This window comes from Equus caballus, chromosome 30, assembly GCF_041296265.1.
Source record: "Equus caballus isolate H_3958 breed thoroughbred chromosome 30, TB-T2T, whole genome shotgun sequence".
NCBI lineage: Eukaryota > Metazoa > Chordata > Mammalia > Perissodactyla > Equidae > Equus > Equus caballus.
In genome coordinates this window covers 36,671,206-36,691,138 of record NC_091713.1, presented here as the reverse complement: position 1 = coordinate 36,691,138, position 19,933 = coordinate 36,671,206, and the positions used below count along the sequence as shown (strand labels likewise).

The following is a 19,933-nucleotide window of genomic DNA, read 5'->3' as shown; positions in this document are numbered from 1 at the left end:
AGAGCCTGGCTGAGATGGAAGGAGGGGATGATCCGAGCAGAGCAAGGGGGAGAGGAGCAGCTAGGGCAGTGTGGGGTAGTGGGGCAGGCCTGGGGGGAGCTGGAGACAGCAGTGGGGCCGGAGGTCCTGGTGCCCTGGGGTCCCCTGGAGAAAGAGGTTCTAGCTCCAAGGCAGGCAGGGGCCGTGAGTCCGGGGGCTCTTGGGCAGGTAGTGATGCTGACCACGGGGAAGCAAGGGGCTTCTGGGGGTCAGAGGAGTCTCCAGGACAGACATCTGCAGGCAAGGACTTTTCTGGCAGGAAATTCCCCCTGGGGCGCGGGGGTCCTGAGGCCAAAGGTGAGGGCTCCCTGCTGGGGGCAGAGGATGGAGGCCCAGGGGCGTCCATGGGAGGGGGCAAGGGCTACAGAACCAGCCTTGGAGGCTCAGGAGGTCCCAGGGGCTGGGAAGGGGATGAGCAGGGGCTCAGGGGAAGGGAGGGCCAGGGGACCGCAGGGGCCTTGGGCGAGGCAGGCGATGGGTCCAGAAGCCTCCAGTATTCCCAGGGCTGGACAGCAGGTCAGAGCGGAGCAGGGGGCGCCGGCAGAATAGAGGCTGAGAGCGCAGGTCCTTGGGATGACACACAGTCCAGCCTCAGCAAAACTGGGGCCCACCACGGGCCGGGAGTGTGGGGGTCTGGTGGAGAGAAAGGGGGTGTGGGTGGTGCCCAAGTGACTGGGCTGATGGGGTCTGGTCAGGGGGTAGATGCCAGAAGCCACAGGCTAATTGGGTCTCCAGGCCTGGGTGCTCAGGGGTCAGGGGGGACACTGGGAGACACAGATGGATTAAGAGGCCCAGGGGCAGTAGGATCTGACCCAGATTTCTGGAATGGTTCATGGGGCTCTGGAGGAAAAGGATCCAGGGGTGAGATGGGCTACAAGGATGGCTTAGGGGGTCCAGGGGGGATGGACTCCAGGTATGGTGATGGCTTAGGGTATTCCAGGGGAGTAGGTTCAGAAAAGGGGGCTGGTTATAGGGATGGCTCAGGGGGGCCAGGAGAAATGGGATCTGGTCAGGGTGCTGGTTATAGAGTCTCCTCTGGGGCACCTGGGGAAACCGAGTCTGAGGTAGGAGGTGGTTACAGACATGGCTCAGGGGTGCCCGGGGGAACGTGGTCTGGAGACAAAGATGGTTATGGTCCTGCAAGAAGGGGATCGGGGAGACTTGCTGGTATCAAGAGTGGCTCCAGTGGCCCTGATGGAGGGCCCATGGATGAAGCTGGGATGCATCCAGAGGCCAGGGATGTGCCTGGAGGCCAGGGAGATGCTGGCCCTGGGGGAAGGCATCGTTCTGATGGTGGCCTCGGGAGCCCTGGGAAAGCGGGGTCTGTGGGTAGAGGTGGCCTCGGGGCCTCTGCAACAGTGGAGGCTGTTGGGGAGGGACAAGTGGGAGCTGAACCAGGGGACTCTGGAAGAATAAGGCCTTGGGGTCAGACTGGAGATTACGGGGGCTTCAAAGCCTCAGGGGCTCTGGGGTCCTTTGGAGAAGGAGGCCATGAGGATGGCTCTGGGGGTCCAGGAGCCACAGAGCCAAGGTCTCTGAGGGCAGGGGGCAAAGTGAGTGATGGGGATGGGCCCAGGGGCCGTGGTGCTGGGGCCTCTGGAGCTGGAGCTGCTGACTGGGATGATACCAGGCGCCCCGAGGCACTAGCTCCTCACGCTGGGGCCGGCTCCACGAGCCGGGGGGCTTACGGGTCTGGCAACGCGCTGGGTTATGGGGATGGATCTGCTGGAGGCAGAACAGCTTATGGGGGAGGCTCAAGGGAGCTTGGGCCTGGGGGGATGGGGCCAGGGGGTGAGGCGGGCTTTAGAGACGGTGCAGGGGGCCTCGGAGGAACAGGGTCAGGGGCTGGACCGGGTTATAGGGATGGTATTGGGGGTTCTGGGGAAAGAGGGTCAGTAGACAAGGCAGACTATAGGAAAGATTTCGGGGGTCCTGAGGGAGTGGGTTTAGGGGGGCAGGCAGGTTATGGGGATGGTTTAGGGGGTCCTGGGAGAATGGGGGTAGGGGGTGAGGCAGGTTATAAGGATGGTTTAGGGGGTCCTGGGAGAATGGGGTCAGGGGGTGAGGCAGGTTATAGAGATGGTTTAGGGGGTCCTGGGAGAATGGGGTCAGGGGGTGAGGCAGGTTATAAGGATGGTTTAGGGGGTCCTGGGAGAATGGGGTTAGGGGGTGAGGCAGGTTATAAGGATGGTTTAGGGGGTCCTGGGAGAATGGGGTCAGGGGGTGAGGCAGGTTATAAGGATGGTTTAGGGGGTCCTGGGAGAATGGGGTCAGGGGGTGAGGCAGGTTATAAGGATGGTTTAGGGGGTCCTGGGAGAATGGGGTCGGGGGGTGAGGCAGGTTATAAGGATGGTTTAGGGGGTCCTGGGAGAATGGGGTCGGGGGGCGAGGCAGGTTATAAGGATGGTTTAGGGGGTCCTGGGAGAATGGGGTTAGGGGGTGAGGCAGGTTATAAGGATGGTTTAGGGGGTCCTGGGAGAATGGGGTCGGGGGGTGAGGCAGGTTATAAGGATGGTTTAGGGGGTCCTGGGAGAATGGGGTCGGGGGGTGAGGCAGGTTATAAGGATGGTTTAGGGGGTCCTGGGAGAATGGGGTCAGGGGGTGAGGCAGGTTATAAGGATGGTTTAGGGGGTCCTGGGAGAATGGGGTCAGGGGGTGAGGCAGGTTACGGGGATGGTTTAGGGGGTCCTGGTAGAATGGGGTCGGGGGGTGAGGCAGGTTATAAGGATGGTTTAGGGGGTCCTGGAAGAATGGGGTCAGGGGGTGAGGCAGGTTATAAAGATGGTTTAGGGGGTCCTGGGAGATTGGGGTCGGGGGGTGAGGCAGGTTATAAGGATGGTTTAGGGGGTCCTGGGAGAATGGGGTCAGGGGGTGAGGCAGGTTATAAGGATGGTTTAGGGGGTCCTGGGAGAATGGGGTTAGGGGGTGAGGCAGGGTATGGGGATGGTTTAGGGGGTCCTGGGAGAATGGGGTCAGAGGGTGAGGCAGGTTATAAGGATGGTTTAGGGGGTCCTGGGAGAATGGGGTCAGGGGGTGAGGCAGGTTATAAAGATGGTTTAGGGGGTCCTGGAAGAATGGGGTCAGGGGGTGAGGCAGGGTATGGGGATGGTTTAGGGGGTCCTGGGAGAATGGGGTCGGGGGGTGAGACAGGTTATAAGGATGGTTTAGGGGGTCCTGGGAGAATGGGGGTAGGGGGCGAGGCAGGTTATAAGGATGGTTTAGGGGGTCCTGGGAGAATGGGGTTAGGGGGTGAGGCAGGTTACGGGGATGGTTTAGGGGGTCCTGGGAGAATGGGGTCGGGGGGTGAGACAGGTTATAAGGATGGTTTAGGGGGTCCTGGGAGAATGGGGGTAGGGGGCGAGGCAGGTTATAAGGATGGTTTAGGGGGTCCTGGGAGAATGGGGTTAGGGGGTGAGGCAGGTTACGGGGATGGTTTAGGGGGTCCTGGTAGAATGGGGTCGGGGGGTGAGACAGGTTATAAGGATGGTTTAGGGGGTCCTGGGAGAATGGGGGTAGGGGGTGAGGCAGGTTATAAGGATGGTTTAGGGGGTCCTGGGAGAATGGGGTCAGGGGGTGAGGCAGGTTATGGGGATGGTTTAAGGGGTCCTGGGAGAATGGGGTCGGGGGGTGAGGCAGGTTATAAGGATGGTTTAGGGGGTCCTGGGAGAATGGGGTCAGGGGGTGAGGCAGGTTATGGGGATGGTTTAGGGGGTCCTGGGAGAATGGGGTCAGGGGGTGAGGCAGGTTATGGGGATGGTTTAGGGGGTCCTGGGAGAATGGGGTCAGGGGGTGAGGCAGGTTATAAGGATGGTTTAGGGGATCCTGGGAGATTGGGGTCGGGGGGTGAGGCAGGTTATAAGGATGGTTTAGGGGGTCCTAGGAGAATGGGGTCGGGGGGTGAGGCAGGTTATAAAGATGGTTTAGGGGGTCCTGGAAGAATGGGACCAGGGGGTGAGGCAGGTTATGGGGATGGTTTAGGGGGTCCTGGGAGAATGGGGTCAGGGGGTGAGGCTGGTTATAAGGATGGTTTAGGGGGTCCTGGAAGAATGGGGTCAGGGGGTGAGGCAGGTTATAAAGATGGTTTAGGGGGTCCTGGGAGATTGGGGTCGGGGGGTGAGGCAGGTTATAAGGATGGTTTAGGGGGTCCTGGGAGAATGGGGTCGGGGGGTGAGGCAGGTTATAAGGATGGTTTAGGGGGTCCTGGGAGAATGGGGTCGGGGAGTGAGGCAGGGTATGGGGATGGTTTAGGGGGTCCTGGTAGAATGGGGTCAGGGGGTGAGGCAGGTTATAGGGGAGGCTCAGGAGGACCTGGGGAAATAGGGTCAGAAGGTGAGATGGGCTACAGAGATGGCTCAGGAGGTTTCGGAGTAACAGGCTCACTGGCTGGAGGGGGATATGAGGGTGGACCCAGAGGCCAAGAGGCCCAAGGGCGCAGGTCTGCATCCTGGGCAGCATCAGAGGGGTCTGACGGTGGCACAAGCAAAAAAGATGGTGCAGAGAGGGGCAGGGGAGTTGGGCATGTAGACGGGACAGGGCCTGGGGTGGGTTCTGGGCAGACTGGAATACTGGGCACCGCAGACGGCACAGGACACAGGGGCCCTGGGGTGCTGGGGATGCCCAGAGGGCCACAGATCCTTCCAGATGGGCAGGGATCCAAGGGTGGTCTTGGGGCCTCTGGGACCCCAGGTTCTCCTGGGGACAGAGAGGCTACCAGTAGGAAGGGCAGGTCCGCAGACCAAGCAGGGGGTATGGGGACTTCTGGGTGTCTTGGTGGTCGAGGGGCAGTGGAGGGTGAGGCCTGGGCAGGGACAGCTGCTCTGGACTCTGGGCGTGAACAGGACTCCTGGAAAGCAGGCCCAGGGACAGAAGACAGGGGTAGAGAGGCTGGTCCAGGGGCACCGGCCCCTCAGGGAGCTGGGGATGCACTGCTCGGGGGCAGGAGAATGGGAGAAGGCTCAGGGAGCTCAGCAGGTGCGGGCCAGGTGCTGGACGGCAGAGGGATGCCCGGGGAAAGGGGCAAATCAAGGCCAGGGGCTGCTGATGGGGGAGGGGAGAGCCGTGCTTGGGCCCCAGGCCAGGAAGACCAGCGGTTTGGCCAAGACAGCACTGGTGCTGGGAAGCAGCTCCCAGGCTCCAGGGCTCCCAGTGCACTGCAGGAGAAAGATGCGGCTTTCCATGGGACCCATGAAGGACCAGAGGGCTCCAGGGGCTGGGACAGGGCTCCAGGCCAAGAAGAAGCTAGGGGGTGGCGAGGCTCAAGGTTCCCAGATAGCAAAGGTTCAGGTCCTGGAAGGGGCAGATCCAGTGGCCCAGGGGTCTCGGCTGTCCTGGATAAAGAGACTTACAGTGATGGGGAGAAGGGCCTCACCCAAAAACCTGGGGACACAGGACCTCAGGGAGCCTGGAATGGGCTAGATGGTCCGTTTGGCATAAAAGACTCTGGGGACAGATCAGGGGGCGTGCAGGACCTTGGAGCTCAGCCAGGCAAAGGGCTGAGGGGAGGAAGGGGGTCCCTAGGGGGTGAGGGGTCTCTGGAGGCTGAGAATGACAAAGCCCGAGGTCCAGGGGCCCTAAAGGAGTCTCAGGGATGGGGAGCAGCAGAGTCTAGCAGGTTAGACGGTAGGCTGGGTGCACCCAGGAACAGGGCTCAAACACAATTGGGGGCCGAGGCTGGAGCTGCAAAGAGAGGAGGAGCGGATGAGGCCAGAGGCCTGGGGCGGCTGCCTGGAGAGACGAGCAGAGGGGGCCTGGGAGAGGCTCTGCACCAGGACCAGCAGCAGGACCCCCTGAGCCATCCCGGCAGCAGGAGAGGCGGCAGAGAGGCCAGGTGGGACGCCGACGGCCAGGGGCGAGATGCCACCCAGAGTCCCAGATCCAGATACAGGCCTGATGGGCCTGATGCTGGCCGTTTCTCCGAGGAGGCCCGAGGTAAGTATTTCTCAGCAGGCTGAGTCCCATCCGATGCTGGGATTCCTGGGTCGGTCCCCATTCTGCCTCCAGCCCCAGGAGTTTGTCCCTCCAGTGTCCCCATTTTCAGGGATCTCTTCCCAACCCAGGAAGCAACCTCTTCCCCCTCCTTGGGGGGGATCCAGGCTGCCTGGGGCTCAGCGAGGTGTCCTGGGTGTGCATATTGACACCCTCTGTCCAGTGCACCAGAGCTGTTGGACTGACCCTCTCTGTGTTACACAGACTCCGTGTCTGTGTGACTCAGGGCCCCTCCATGCACCTCACACCCGCATCTCCTGCACGAGCCTAGGCCCTTCGGGAAAAACTAGGGGCCCGGCTTTGCTGGCACCGGCTGAGCCCAGTTGGCAGGACTTGGTGCCCTCCAGGGCACAGTGCGGCCACGGCCTGGGAGTCTGGGCCTTGGGAGAATCCCTGGGCAACCAGCCCCCAGACGCCCCCTGTGTCTCCCCAGGCCCCGCGGGCCACTTCTCCCAGGGCCTGGTCGACACGGAAGTGCAGTGGGGCGAGGACGCCGTGCTGTCCTGCACCCTCACCCACGACCTGGGTCCCGGGACCTGGTTGAAGGATGGAGTCAAGGTACTGCCACCCCAGCTCTGTGCTGATGCAGGTGCGGGGAGGGACGGGAGGATGGCGGTGCAGAGGGAAGGGGCTTTGCAAGGAAGACTTTTCTTTCTTGGCATTGAAGATTTTTCCTTCTTCATTTTACTCATCTGCCATGAGAGAAGTCTAAACAGCCAGCAGCTGGGTATGTTTAGAATAAACTGGGTTATAAAATGGATGTGTGTCCTGCCTGCTCCTCCCTCGACACACCCCTTGCCTTCCCACCTGCCATCCAGAATCTCCCCATGCCTCTCTCCCCATCCTTCAAGGCCTCGTACAAATGCGTCTTGTCGGCCCAACCAGACAGGATCTCTGGTCTCTCTGAAGGGCCCCTCTGTCCTCCATCCTGGCTGTCATCCCAGGAGGAAGGACACCCCAGGGCTTCAGAGCATGGCTAAGCAGGGCTCAGATCCCAGGTCTGCCACTGACCACTGAGATGGCCTCTGGTCTCCTCATGTATAAAGCGGGGTTAATAACAGCCCCCACTTTGTGGGGTTGTTGGAACAGCTAAATGGGATACTGAGCATGGACAGCTCTGGCACGTGCCTGCCGTTAGTAAAGGGCCCAGAGGAGCGGCGCCGGGAGGAGGTGACCGGCTCCTCTGTGGCCCTTCTTCCAGCTTGGTGCCCAGGATGGAGTCATCTTTGAGCAGGATGGCCTGGTGCACAGGCTCCTCATTGCCCACGTGCAGGGCACCCAGGCCGGGAGGTACACCTTTGTCGCCGGCAGCCAGCAGAGCGAGGCCACACTGACCGTCCACGGTGAGGCCCAGCCCTGCTTCCGGCTCAGCAGACTCCCTGCACTGGGGCATATGCTCCCCTTGCCAACACCCGGATGTGCGGCTGGTCTGCAGCCAGTCTAATCTCATCCTGAGTTTGAGAAGATGCTTTCAAAAGGCCAGCCCACACCCTCCCCGTTCCGTGTTGGGACCTCTCTGTGAGGTCTCCCCCTCGTCCTTCCAGCTGCAGGGAAAGCCCCTTCACCCCGTTAGTCCTCTGGAGGTGGGGAGGGGTGCTCTATTCTTACCCAAACCTCCCTCTCCGGCTCCCACTTCCCCACCCCCCGTGCCCAGAGCCTGCCCTTCTTTGAGCCCCTTGCCCTGTTCTGTCTCTAGACGCCCCCGTCATCCCTCCCGATGTGACAGAGAAACTGCGAGAGCCACTGGTGGTCAAGGCTGGGAAGCCGGTGACAATGAAGGTGCCCTTCCAGAGCCGCCTCCCCGTGCAGGCTGCCTGGAGGAAGGACGGTGCCGAGGTGCTGGGCCGCAGCAGCGGGGGGCCCCAGGTGACCCTGGGGGACGACTTCACGCGGCTGTGCCTCTCCAGCGCCAGCAGGAAGGACCGTGGCCAGTACAGCGTGACGCTGAGGAGTGACGGGGGCTCTGCGCAGGCCGAGCTCACCCTGCAAGTCTTAGGTGCCAGCCCCAGCCTACTCCCCACCAAAGCCTGGGGCTCCCGGGGTTCTGGGCCCTCCCTGCCAGCAGGGGCAGCCCCGGGGTGGTCCCCTGGCTCTGTTCCGCATTTGCATGCTAAGATCCGAACCTACCCTTACCGCGCTTTGTCCCCCCCCACAGACGGGTTAGGAAGAAGCAGTTTAGATAAATAAAGGGCTGGGCTGGTGCTGGGAGGAGGGAATGTTGTCAGCTGAGAGCTGATGCACGGGGCCCTCGGGAAGTAGATGGGATGGGGTGGCGGCCCCCAGCCCTGAGTGGTGCCACTGGAGGGCTGAGCAGGTGCCCATGCCAGCCACTCAGGGAGTCCTGCCCTCCGTGTCACCGCCCCGCATGTATGTGCCTGTGCTGGGGTGGGGGAGACCAGGGGCACCTCTAGGTGATGCCCACTTGGGCACCCCACCCCACTGCCAGCTTATCCACCCATGAGGGGGGATGTCCCACACAGCTCCCCTCCAGCTCCTCTGACCCCCACTTCTCTCCCTGCTCCTCTTGCTGGGTCCAGACAAACCCCAGCCCCCACAGGGCCCCCTGGAGGTGCAGGATTGCCAGGGGGCTGGTGTCTCCCTCCGCTGGCGGCCCCCGCGGGACGATGGGGGCCGGGCAGTGGAGCACTACATGGTAGAGAGGCGGCAGGCCGGCAGGAGCACGTGGCTGAACGTGGGCGAGCCCCCCGGGGACAGCACCAGCTTCACCGACGCCCACGTGGAGCGGGGCAAGAAGTACGCCTTCCGCGTGCGGGCTGTGACCTCCGAGGGGGCTGGGGAGGCCCTGGAGTCTGCGGAGGTGCTGCTGGCTCCTGAGGGTGAGAGGACAGGCTGGGGCTGGGGGTGGGGAGCGCTCCCGGGCTCCCCACCATGCGCAGAGGACGGGCAGGTCTGCCCTGGAGGCTGAGGGACACCAGACAGTGCCTGGGGGTCTTGAGGTCCTTCTAGAATACTATGGAGACCCCTTGCCTCTGCTTTGTTCGAGATCTGGCTGCCAGATCAGGAAGCAAGGTTGATGGGGTCTTCTCCCAGCTGTGGCTGTCCGGGAGTCGGGGATGGACAGGCAGAGCCACTGCCTCAGGACCCTCCTCCATCAGATGCCCCTGTCTGGAGCATCTCTCAGGGGACGTGGGGCCGAGGGGCCTCAGGGCTGGCTCTAGACTCCTAGGCCACAAGCTTCTCTGGTCCCGTCATTCCTGCCCCCAAACAGCCAGAACAGTGTCCCAGAGCAGGCTGGCTCGGCCCCCGGACACTCGCACAGGGAAGGACAATGTGGCTGTCCCCAGAGGCCCCGCTCCTCCCCCGAGATCTGCCCGAGAGCTGGCCCCTTTCCTTGGCCTCTGGCTGACCTGCACCTTCTCCGCCCCCCAGCTCTCCCAGGGTCCCCTTCCGCCCCGACCATCCTGTCAGCCTCCAGCAAGGCCATCACGCTGACGTGGACGGCGCCTCAGGGCCCCGGCAGTGCCCACATCCTGGGCTACCTGGTGGAGAAGCGCAAGAAGGGGAGCCACACCTGGACAGCAGCAAACGACCGCCCGGTGCCTGGTGAGTGGGCCTGACGGGGATTCTCCGAGCCTTCCCGGGACCCCTTCCCAGCTGCAGGGTCCCGTGGCCAGACCAATTTAGTACGTGGGTCTCCCCTGGGGCAGTGCTGCCCCTGGGGACCTTTGGCAATGTCTGGAGACAGTCTTAGTTGTCACGAGTGGGGGTCGGGGGAAGGTGGACAGTGGCATCTAGTGTGAAAGGCCAGAGAGGCTGATGAACATCCTACAAGGCACAGCACGCGCCCTCCCCACCCCCACACCCTCAACAAAGAATTAGCTGAAAAATGTCAACAGCGCCTCCGAGTTTGGGAAAGCTGCTGTAAGAGAAGATGTCTTGGGATGGAAGCCAGAGGCGGAGCTGTTGGCCCTGGCCGCTCTCCTCCTGGCCTTGACCTCGGGCAGCTACTCCCCTCACTAGATCTTTGCTTCCTCATCCACAAAAAGGGGGAGAAGTGTCCCCCGCTCCTAAGATCTTCCTGAGGAGCTCCCTTCTGAGGTCAGAAAAAACAGGAGAGCCCACAGCAGGGCTCGCAGGGAAAGAGCAGGTGGGAGCGCCGAGCAGGTTGTCAGGAGACCCAGTTACCAGGAGGGCCAAGCTGCTCCGGCCCCAGTCTCGTCGTCTCTAGAAGGAGGGAGCTGAGCTGAGGCCATCTTTCCGACTTCATTACGTCGTGGTTCCGTTTTATTTAAATATGACAACAACGCTGTAAGGCAGACAGAACCGGAGAGGTTCGGGTGCCTGCCTAAGACCACCCGGCAAGTTGGTGGCAGAACCACAGGGCAGGGACTCGGGGCCCTGACTCACAGAGCAATGTTCTCCTCCCCTTGGAGAGAACGGAGCCACACCGGGTGGGCTGGACGGCGGGGAGGGATGCAGGCCCCGGCTTGGTCTTCTCCAGAACTCGGAGCCACCGAGCCGCCCGTCTCCCCCATCACCTGGTCCCATCAGGGTGGGACTAATGTGGGGCGGGCTTTTCACAGAGAGGAAGTGGACCGTGGCAGACGTGCGGCAAGGCTGTCAGTATGAGTTCCGGGTCACAGCCGTGGCTCCCTCTGGCCCTGGAGAGCCTGGGCCCCCATCGGATGCCGTCTTTGCTCGGGACCCCATGAGTAAGTACAGCACCAAGCCAGGAGGACGGGGTGGTGGTGGTGAGCAGGGGATGGGTCTGGAGCCGGTGGGACAGGACAGGCAGCCACAGTTCAGGGGCCGTCCTGAAGGAAATGGTCTGGAGGGCTGGAGGATAAAGTCCAGATGGCCTCTGTGGGGGGAGGCACATCATAGGGGCACAGGAAAGGCACGAGCCCCTGAACTGAGATCAAGCAGCCCCCCAGGGGCCAGGCAGTGGGGATTACAACTCCTTGCCAAGATCACCCCGCTGACCCCTCGGCTCTGGGCAGATCAGTCCCCAAGCTGCCCGTGTCCCAGTGCTGTAACCTACCACTCCCCCCATCACTGCCGGGAGGGTGAGGGGCCACAGGGAAACCTCAGCATCGCTTCTCTATCCAACGACTATTTGCTCATCCCCTGCAATGTGGCCAACATTGTGCAGGGCACCACAGGTGTTCAGGCTGTTGGAATGAGTCCAGCAAAAATAGTTTAAGTTTAATTGACCAAGTGGCATCTTAGTGGTGGTCCCAGGAAGGGCAGCGTGTGGTCAGTGGATGGGAGAGGAAAGGGGACCCGTGCATCTCACTCCTTGGAAATGGCCCCAACCTATCGTATTTGATCCATCTTCCTCCTCCCTCATCAATGCTGGGAGGAGACAAGCAGGACGAGCAGTGTCCCATAGTCGCCACCCCAATCCTACATTTTCCAGACCCTTGTTGCTAAGCGTGGTCCCCGGTCCAGCAGCACTGGCTGGAGGCTTGTTAGCCGTGCAGACTCTCAACCCTCACCCCAGACCACCTGAATCAGGATCCGTAGTTTTAACGACATCCCCCAGGTGTTTGTGTGCAGATTAACTCACTTCGTGCTTAGAAACGCTGGGGGGCTCTTGAAGGTCGCAGTGCCGTCCAATTGACAAAGCCCTTTGACACGCATCAGACAGTGTTCCCAAACTCCCGGGGGTGGGCAGGGCCTGTGTGATGACGCTCGTTCCCGAGTCACAGGAGAAGAATAAGAACCGCGGGCCCAGAAGGCCGTCTTACTAGGAGCTTAGAGCTCAGAATAAAAAGGTAAAGAGTTCTAGTCCTCGTGGATCTCGGAGCCCGAGAAGTCATCAAGTAAATTCCAGCTTTCAGGAATTAAGGAAGGAGCGTTAGGGGGAAGGGGTTGGTGGGTTGGCGAAGAAGTGGAATGAGTTGGGGAAGGCTTCCTGGAAGAGGCGAGCTGGGATCTGCGGTGCCCAAGTGAGGCAGGGGGCGGGGTGGAGTAAGGGCTTGGTTCCAGGAAAGTCTACACTCCAAATCCCTCGGTGAAAGAAACCCCCAGCCTCCCACAGGAAAACCAATGAATAGCCGCACGGAGTGGCCACCCTCAGGGAGGGTGACGCCATTCCTGACGTTCCCATGGGGCCTCGCCAGGACCTCCTGGGCCCGTGAGGGATCTGCAAGTCACAGACACGTCGAACACCAGCATCACCCTGAGCTGGGCCCGGCCGGACACTCAGGAAGGGGACGAAGCTCAGGGCTACGTGGTGGAGCTGCGCGGCTCGGACAGTCTGAAATGGACCCGGTGCCACACGGGCACCGTGCCCGGCCCCACCTACACAGCCAAGGGGCTCCGGCCTCGAGAAAGCTACTTCATGCGGGTGACAGCGGTGAACGACGGGGGCCCCGGCCAGCCCACCACCCTGGACACGTTGGTGCAGGCCGTGCCCGTCACTGGTGAGTGCCACCCCCCTCCTCCCGCGACAGGCCCTTCCCGGGAGAAGGCTCTGAGCGGCATCTGTGCCCTTTGCGGGCCAGGCTCCCCTTCCGAGGTTTGACGAAAGTGGCATTTCTTGAGCACCTGTGATGGACGAGCGAGGCTCTGGGCCAGGCAGGCCCTGCAGAAACGTTTCCTCATTACGACTCATAAAAATCCTACGAGGTTAATATTTTATCCCCAATTTACAGATAAGGAAACTGAGGTCAAAGGTACTTTGCCCTGGGTCTCTCCACCCGTATGTGGCAGAGGCAGGTTGTAACCCAGGTGGTGACTCTGATGTCCAGGCTCCCTCCAGGGTTCTTGGCTGCCCCCGAGGCTGGGCCTAAGAAGGCACAGGTGTTGCTCACAAGTGTGGTTCACACTCAGGGCCGAAGCCGCCCAGCTCCCTGTTACCTGAGGGTGGACCGTCCCACCCCTTGGGCTTTAGTTGCCGGAAGCAGCTGACCCGTCTTTGACCCGAGCCGACACTGGGCCACCCCAGCAGACCCTAGTTGTCACTGTGACACAAAGGAGATGAGTACAGTGAAAAGCACACAACACCTGGCGTCCAGAATCCCGGATCTTGTCCCAGCTCTGCCCCTGGCTCAGTTGGTCTCAGGCCTGGCACTTCCTGTCTCAGATGGGGGTCATCTCACCTGCGAAAGCAAAGAGCTGGGTCCATTTTTCCCTGTCCTGCTCTGTGCCAGCCTCTCCCCACCAGCTCCTGGGCCTCCCAACCGCCTCTCCTGTTCCTTCGGAGCCCCCCCCAGCCCCCATTAGATCTCGGCATCCATTCGGCTGGCCCAGCCTTCCCCTCGGGGCCAGGCCCCAACTGCAGAGGGAGGTGACAGCCATCCTGTGTGTTCCAGTGTGCCCCAAGTTCCGACTGGACTCCAGCATGAAGGACTCGCTGACAGTCAGAGCTGGCGACACCATTCGTGTTCCTGTCCCCTTCGAAGTGAGTGCATCTGGCAGGGCGTGGGGAGGGGAGCCCGGAGCAGACAGGGAGCCGGACTCAGCCCCGTGGCTGTCTTGTCTCCCCTGGTCCTTTTCAGGCCCTGATCTGGGACCTGGGCTTGTGCAGGAAATCAGGCCAGCTGTGAGGAATGGGGTAGGGAGGGTCCTCCTTGAAGGGACAGCCCTCACCTGGCCAGTGGGCGGCCACCATGCTCCTGTGCACAAACCCCTCTCGTGGTAGTTTCCAGTGCTGCACCTCGAAACAAGGCCACCCACTTTTCTCCACCTGCCCTCAGTCTGGGGGTTCAGAGGTCCTGCAGTGCGTGATCCCCTTTGACTTCAGAACTCATACTGTGCGGGCCACCACCTGCATGTGACTTAGGATGGTTCTCAGGCACCACCACGCATCTCTGGACGGACAGGACAGCAGTGCAGTGCCCGGTCAGCAGCCCAGACGGCCCGGATTCAAATTCCGGTGTCGTCACTCACTAGCTGTTTGACCGTGCACAAATATCTTAACCTCTCTGTGCCCTACTTCCTCCTCTGTCAAATGGGGGTAATAATAGTAACTTATCTCAAAGGGTTGCTCTGAGGATTCATGCAATTAATGCATTGAAAGCACGTTGATATAATTAATTGACTTCTTGACTCCTCAGAACCATCTGGGAGGCAGGACTGTTCGCACCCCTGTTTGACTCTGAGCCCCCTGTGCCCAGGACTGAGGGTCTCGAGGGGGATTGGTGGCATGGCCATCAGGGTCACCACTGTCCCCGGCCAGTCCTCCCGGGCTCCTGCAGGGATCCCAAAGGCACCCCCCCTTGGTCTTGGGCACATGGTGCTAGCACTCCCCTCCCCGTGAGCCCCGCTCACTCCCATCAGCCACGTCCCGCCCCCGCCGCAGTGGGAATCCAGATCTAATTATAGCCCCCTGCTCAGAGCTTCAACCAGCAGCTCACTGCTCGAAGAAGAAACTCCAGAAGTCTGTGTGGGTGTCACGTTGAGGACACTTGGCGTTTGTGCCTGACTTCGCATCCAGCCTCCTCTCCCGTCCCCAGCCGCTCCCTCCCGCTCTGTCTGCCTCGTTCGTTGCTCAGACATCCGTCCTCCCACAGTGCTCCTCTCCCGCTCGCCCCTCAGCCCGCCCCTCAGCCCAGCTCCCATGCCGTGGCTTCCACACCACTTTCCCTTCCCCTCATCTCCCAGGCTGCCCCCATGCCCGAGGTGACCTGGCTCAAGGACGGCTTGCCCTTGCCTAGAAGAAGCGTGACGTCCACCAAGGACGGCCTCACCCAGCTTCTGGTGCCTTCAGCCAGCCCCTCGGACGCCGGCCTCTACACCGTGGTGCTGAGAGGCCTGCAGGGGAAGGAGGCCACCCACAGCTTCCTGCTCCGGGTGGCAGGTGAGGCAGGCCTGGCAGGGGCTTGGAAACGGCTCAGTCACTCGCCAGGGCAGGGAGCTTTCCCTCTGGCCCGATCACAGGTCTCCGCTGTGCCCCCCAGGCCTGGGTTTGCAAAGGGATCGCCCCCCGCCCCCCAACCCTCCCTACGTGTTCAAAGAGAGAAAGGAGGAGAGGCCGACGGAGGGTCCCCAGGGGCTCGTTGCTCTTCTGCCTCGGGAACTCAGGGACAGCTAAGCCACAGCCCCTCACTGGACCCCAGCAATTCCTCATTTGGGGTCAGTGAGTGGAAGCGGTCACCACCAGCTCCTGACTCGAAAGAGCCCTGGGGGGAGTTGTCTGTGGTCCTTGTAGGAGATAAGGGCCGCCCTCCCCACTGCCACCGCCACCGCCACACGGGCCCCACCCCGAGGGGCTTCTGGAATATGGAATTATGCACTGACAACGGGGGCTCTGCGGCTCGGTCTCGTGAAAACCCCTGCTCTGCCCGTGTCCTGTGTCATTTTACTTACAAACCAGTGAATTAAAATGACTGTTTTGGGGGGGGCGCCGCCGGCCCGTGGCCGAGTGGTTAAGTGCACACGCTCCACTTTGGCGGCCCGGGGTTCGCCAGTTCAGATCCCAGGTGCAGACCTACACGCCGCTCATCACGCCACGCTGAGGCAGTTTCCCACATAGAAGAACTAGAATGACCTACAACTAGGATATATAGCTATGTACTGGGGCTTTGGGGAGGAAAAAAAAAAAAAGAGGAAACTTGGCAATAGATGTTAGCTCAGGGCCAATCTTCCTTTAAAAAAAAAAAAGACAAGCCCTGAGAATGGGGCTGAGAGAAAAACGATTCATTTGGAGTGGTCTCCCTGCTCCAGATGCAACTGCAGACCCCTGGCTGCGCTCTCTCGGGCCCCAGGTCCCTGCCTGCAAGTCTGCGTTCCCCAGGGCCCCAGGAGACATGGGGACACAGGGACGGCCACCCCTGGAGCCCATGGGTGATTTCAGGTGGCCCGCTGGGTCCCCTCAACGCGGCTCCCTGTGCCATCTGTCCTCAGCGTGCCCGCGGGCTCCCGGGCCCATCCGTCTGCAGGAGAACGTGCCGGGGACGGTGACGGCCGAGTGGGAGCCCTCTCCGGACGAGGGGGGTGACTCGCCGTTGCACTATGAGGTGTTCACGCGCTGCTTGGGGCTCGGGCCCTGGCGCCTCGCGGCCGACGGCCTGCACACCAACCGCTTCACCCTCCTGGGCGTCCTCCCGGGCCTCGAGTACCACTTCCGGGTGGTGGCCAAGAACGAGCTGGGGGCCAGCCAGCCCTCGGACACCAGCGAGCCCTGGTGCATCCCCCGGCATCGAGGTGAGTGTGGCGGCCGTCCCTGGAGCGAGCTCGGAGGCCGGGGCGGAGATGCGGGCGTGTGTGTCTCCCCTAGGAGCTGGACCTGGTGGCCAGCCAGACCCGGAGCCACTGCTGTGCCCCCTTCCTGCCCAACCCACTCGCCCGACGGCCTCTGCACCGTGACTCGGGGAGGGCGGGAGGGGCTGTGTGTGTCCTCGTGTCTACATCCTTTCGTGGCTTCTCCAGTCAGTGGCAGGCAGCCAGGTAAAGAGAGGTTACTGTTTCTCTGAAAAGAAAGTGCATATTAGTCAAATAGACGTGGACCTTCAAAGCAGCGTTACGCACAAAATTGGGGCTCTGTCGTCTGACACGCACAAAGAGCCGGTTATTAAGGCACCAGTTTTGGGGAAAGAAATCAGCTTTATTTTGCAAGATGGATCTGCAAGGAGGCAGGGGTCATGTGCCCTCAGATCTGTCTCCGGGATCCAGGGCTTGGGGCACAGTTTATAGGGTGAAGGGCAGGGTGGTCTGCAGTGTGGAGACGGATGATTGGAGGTGAGGAGAGGAGAGGTGACTGACGGTCTGCGCAAGCGGAGTCAGACTCCGTCCTCTTCATAAGACGCATGGTCACAAAACGGCGGCATTACCGTGAGTGGAGCGTGGAGTTTTCAGCTCCTTGACGTCAAGAGGGTCACTGACGGAGCATCTGCGCAGGCCCCGTTGATGGGCTGGTGGTCTCAACCAGCTTCAACTGGACGAGGGGTCTCGGCTCCTCAAAGACCGCTCTTAATTGCTCTGTTGATAAGATGAGGTCGGTTGAACTGGTCCTGGAGGGTCCTCGGTTACACCAGTTGCTGGAAAAAGCAGGTTATCACATCGCATCACTTGGTCTCTCTAAAATACAAAACCTCCGGAAGTTTCCACACTAAAACGTAGCCTGGTCGTCCGGAGGTGATGAGATGACCCTTGGTTCTATTCTTTCTCCTTTTGATTTGCTGTATGTTCTAATTTGTCCACCAGGAATGTGTGTTAGTTTGTAGTTTAAAAAAAAAAAAAAAAAGCCCAAAAGTGTTTTAAGAAAAGGGGGAAAAAGTGAGTCAGCCGTGGGGGCCACATCTGCAGGTAAGCTGAGGCAGGAAGGAACGGGAGGTGCCTCTGTTGCCCTAGGACCGTGCCTCAGCCAGCCGTCCCCACCCTCTGACCCTCCTCTCTCTCTCTCTCTCTCTCTCTCCGGTTTTCATCGCAGACGCCTTCATGGTTAAGACTCCGAGGCACCGGGAGCCCGACCTGCGCCAGAAGCCCCGCTTCCTGGTGGGGCTGCGGGCCCACCTGCTGCCCCCGGGCTGCGAATGCTGCATGAGCTGTGCCGTGCAGGGCTGTCCCCGACCCCAGGTCACCTGGTACAAGAATGACGAGAGCCTGGCGGGCAACCCCGCGGTGTACAGCACCGATGTGCAGGGTGTGTGCTCCCTTATCATCCCCAGCGTCTCCCCCGAGGACAGCGGCCGCTACAAGGCGGTGGCCGAGAACGCGCTGGGCCAGGCTGTCAGCACCACCACCCTCATTGTCACAGGTAAGGATGCTGCCCTGACAGGGGGTCAAGCCGGCCGGTGGGGAGGGAGGGAGGGAGGAAAGGACAGAGGAGCAGCCACCTGCCTGCCTTTAGGGAGCCCTCAAGGCAACCCGTCCGGTCTAGAGCAATGGGGCGGGGAGTCAGGACACCAGCGCGGTCCGTCTGGATCTACAGAACTCTGCCCACTTACCCTGGCCATCCCCACCCTCCTGGGGCCTTGGTTTGCCATCTGTAAGATGCAGTATCTGGACTAGATCAGTGACCAGCAACTCGGCTTAAGGGGCCACGTAGCCCCCGCTTGCACTTCCCCGCGTGGCCTTGCGACACAGTTCGAGACTGGAGATGAGTCTCCTTCTGTGCTGCACCTTCATAAATACGCCCAGATGTGGACATTTGGTGCCCCAAAGCCGTGCCAATTCTCTTGTTGGTACTCTCCCTTCAGGAAAGCAAATAATCTATGTTAATAGGGAAACATTTTTCCTCAATAGGATTTAAAACATCTTATATTTTGAATAGCAAAAAAAAAAGGAACCCCTAGGCATTTTTAATTATTCAGAATTGACCTTTGTGCAAGACTGGCCCTTCGGCCCTGGACCAAACAGCTCTCCTCCCTGTGGCTTCTGTGCCGAGGCATCAGGAGGCCTCTCTCTCAGAGCCCAGCTTGAGCACACACACATCTGGAGTTGGGGGTGGTCGTGGTGGCCCAAGGGGCCAAGGAGGGCTTTGCCGGGGGTCAGAGAGCACATGGTGGCTGTGGATTTGAACCCATGCCCCATGATGGCAGAGCCCCCGGGCCTGACCCCCTTGCTGTACCACCTTCACCACTTGTCATGGGTGGGTGGCAGCTGCCCCCTGGGGACCAGCTGGCATAGCCCCGTCTCTGTCTTGCAGAATCCAGCCCCTAGCCCCACCTCACCCTGGATGGCCCTGCCCGGCCCCACAGCCACAGCATGACGGCAGATCCCCAAAGCTTCACTTGACGTCCACACCGGCCTGGGGAGCCAGTCCTGAAGGATGGAGAACAGTGGCAGTGCCTGGAGCCCCAGGGAGGCCGGAATGAGGGGGCCCCGGGAAGGTTCTGCCAGCAGAGCCTGGACTGCTGGGGGAAGGAAAAGCAGAAGCGGTGGCCTTCAGCCTCCCAGCCCCAAGCTGAGCCACTCAATAGGATGCCAGCGAGCCTCCGCGCTCGCCGCGTGGGTTCCCTGTTCCGCTTCAGGAGATCGGAGAGAAGCTGTCTGCAGGATGGAGGCCAATCCCCATTTGGGGACCCTTGGAGAGAGGGCGGGAAGAGCTGGGTGTGCTGTGACCACGGGGAGGGAGGAGGGAGGGAGGGCGAGGACCTGGGTGAAGACTGGGGCTGGAGAGCATGTGTGTGAGGCTGCTTTCTGTAGTTTTCTTCTTTAAAAGCTTAGGCTAATACAGGCAATCGTTTGCAAAAGAACTCAGGATTGGTGTGTTGGAGGAAAGGTCCCCAATGCAGAGCCCTCATACCAGCTCTGGCTGTGGGGATGGGTGGGTCGGGCTGGAGGGGAGAATTGGGTCAGAGCTGGGTTCTTCTGCAGCCCAGGCCGCCGAGGTCCCTTGGGGGGAGGGTGGGAGAGCGGAGGGTGGTGGAAGGGTCTGCCTGGTGGAGAGACCTCCCTTCCTGCCAGCCCCTGTTTCCTGTACTCCTCTGTCTGCCAAGAATCCTGACCTGATGGCAGCAGACTAGAGGATTCCCTGGGTGGGACACGGGGCCAGGGTTCCTGGGACGGCCACATGCATGTCACTCCCGGGGCTGGAGAGAGTCTGGGTTGGGGAAATCCTGCTCCAAGATGTGATCTCTGGGCCCCTTCAGATCCCGTGGGGATCTGACCCTCCCTCAGGGCCCCTCCTTGCCTTCTCCACTGTCCCCACTGCCCCTTGTCCAGACGGGATGGGGCGCGTCCCTTTCCTGGAAAGGACCCCTGTGTGACCCACCACCACCAGGAGCTGTCATTCTCCCTCATCCTCAAGCCATGGCCTCTGACCCTCCTGGGCTCCCGTGTTCCTGGGTCCCCAGGGACGGGAAGGAAGGTGACCCAGTGCCTGGTCGGGGAATGAGCCCCACTCTCCCAGGATGTCAGCTCCGGGACCTGGCGGCTCACCCAGTGAGCTGGAACACGGTCCACTCTTCACACCCCAGCTCCAGTCCGGCCTCCTGCTTCCACCGCCTCCCCTCACACGCACTGCAGGTCAGACGTGGACCGAGGGAGCGCAGGTCAC

The 19,933-nt window shown here is 61.1% G+C and overlaps 1 protein-coding gene across 2 annotated transcripts in view; it reads left to right on the top strand.

Annotated features, from left to right (window-relative positions):
• The window catches only part of LOC111771799 (immunoglobulin-like and fibronectin type III domain-containing protein 1), a 32,466-nt gene extending 13,336 nt beyond the window's left edge, over positions 1-19,130 (top strand). The window contains exons 13-25 of one of the 2 annotated variants that reach the window (XM_070255863.1): positions 5,841-5,967; positions 6,458-6,582; positions 7,226-7,367; positions 7,721-8,020; positions 8,562-8,861; positions 9,415-9,588; positions 10,569-10,697; positions 12,111-12,413; positions 13,305-13,393; positions 14,596-14,791; positions 15,838-16,137; positions 17,363-17,689; positions 18,581-19,130. In XM_070255863.1, the coding sequence (XP_070111964.1) occupies positions 5,841-5,967; positions 6,458-6,582; positions 7,226-7,367; positions 7,721-8,020; positions 8,562-8,861; positions 9,415-9,588; positions 10,569-10,697; positions 12,111-12,413; positions 13,305-13,393; positions 14,596-14,791; positions 15,838-16,137; positions 17,363-17,689; positions 18,581-18,594 (2,526 nt within the window). In that variant the 3' untranslated portion in view covers positions 18,595-19,130. Of the gene's footprint in view, positions 1-4,287; positions 5,968-6,457; positions 6,583-7,225; positions 7,368-7,720; positions 8,021-8,561; positions 8,862-9,414; positions 9,589-10,568; positions 10,698-12,110; positions 12,414-13,304; positions 13,394-14,595; positions 14,792-15,837; positions 16,138-17,362; positions 17,690-18,580 lie in introns of those variants that run through there. The other variant, XM_070255862.1, reaches the window with a different exon arrangement.
• Positions 19,131-19,933: the final 803 nt, after the last annotated feature.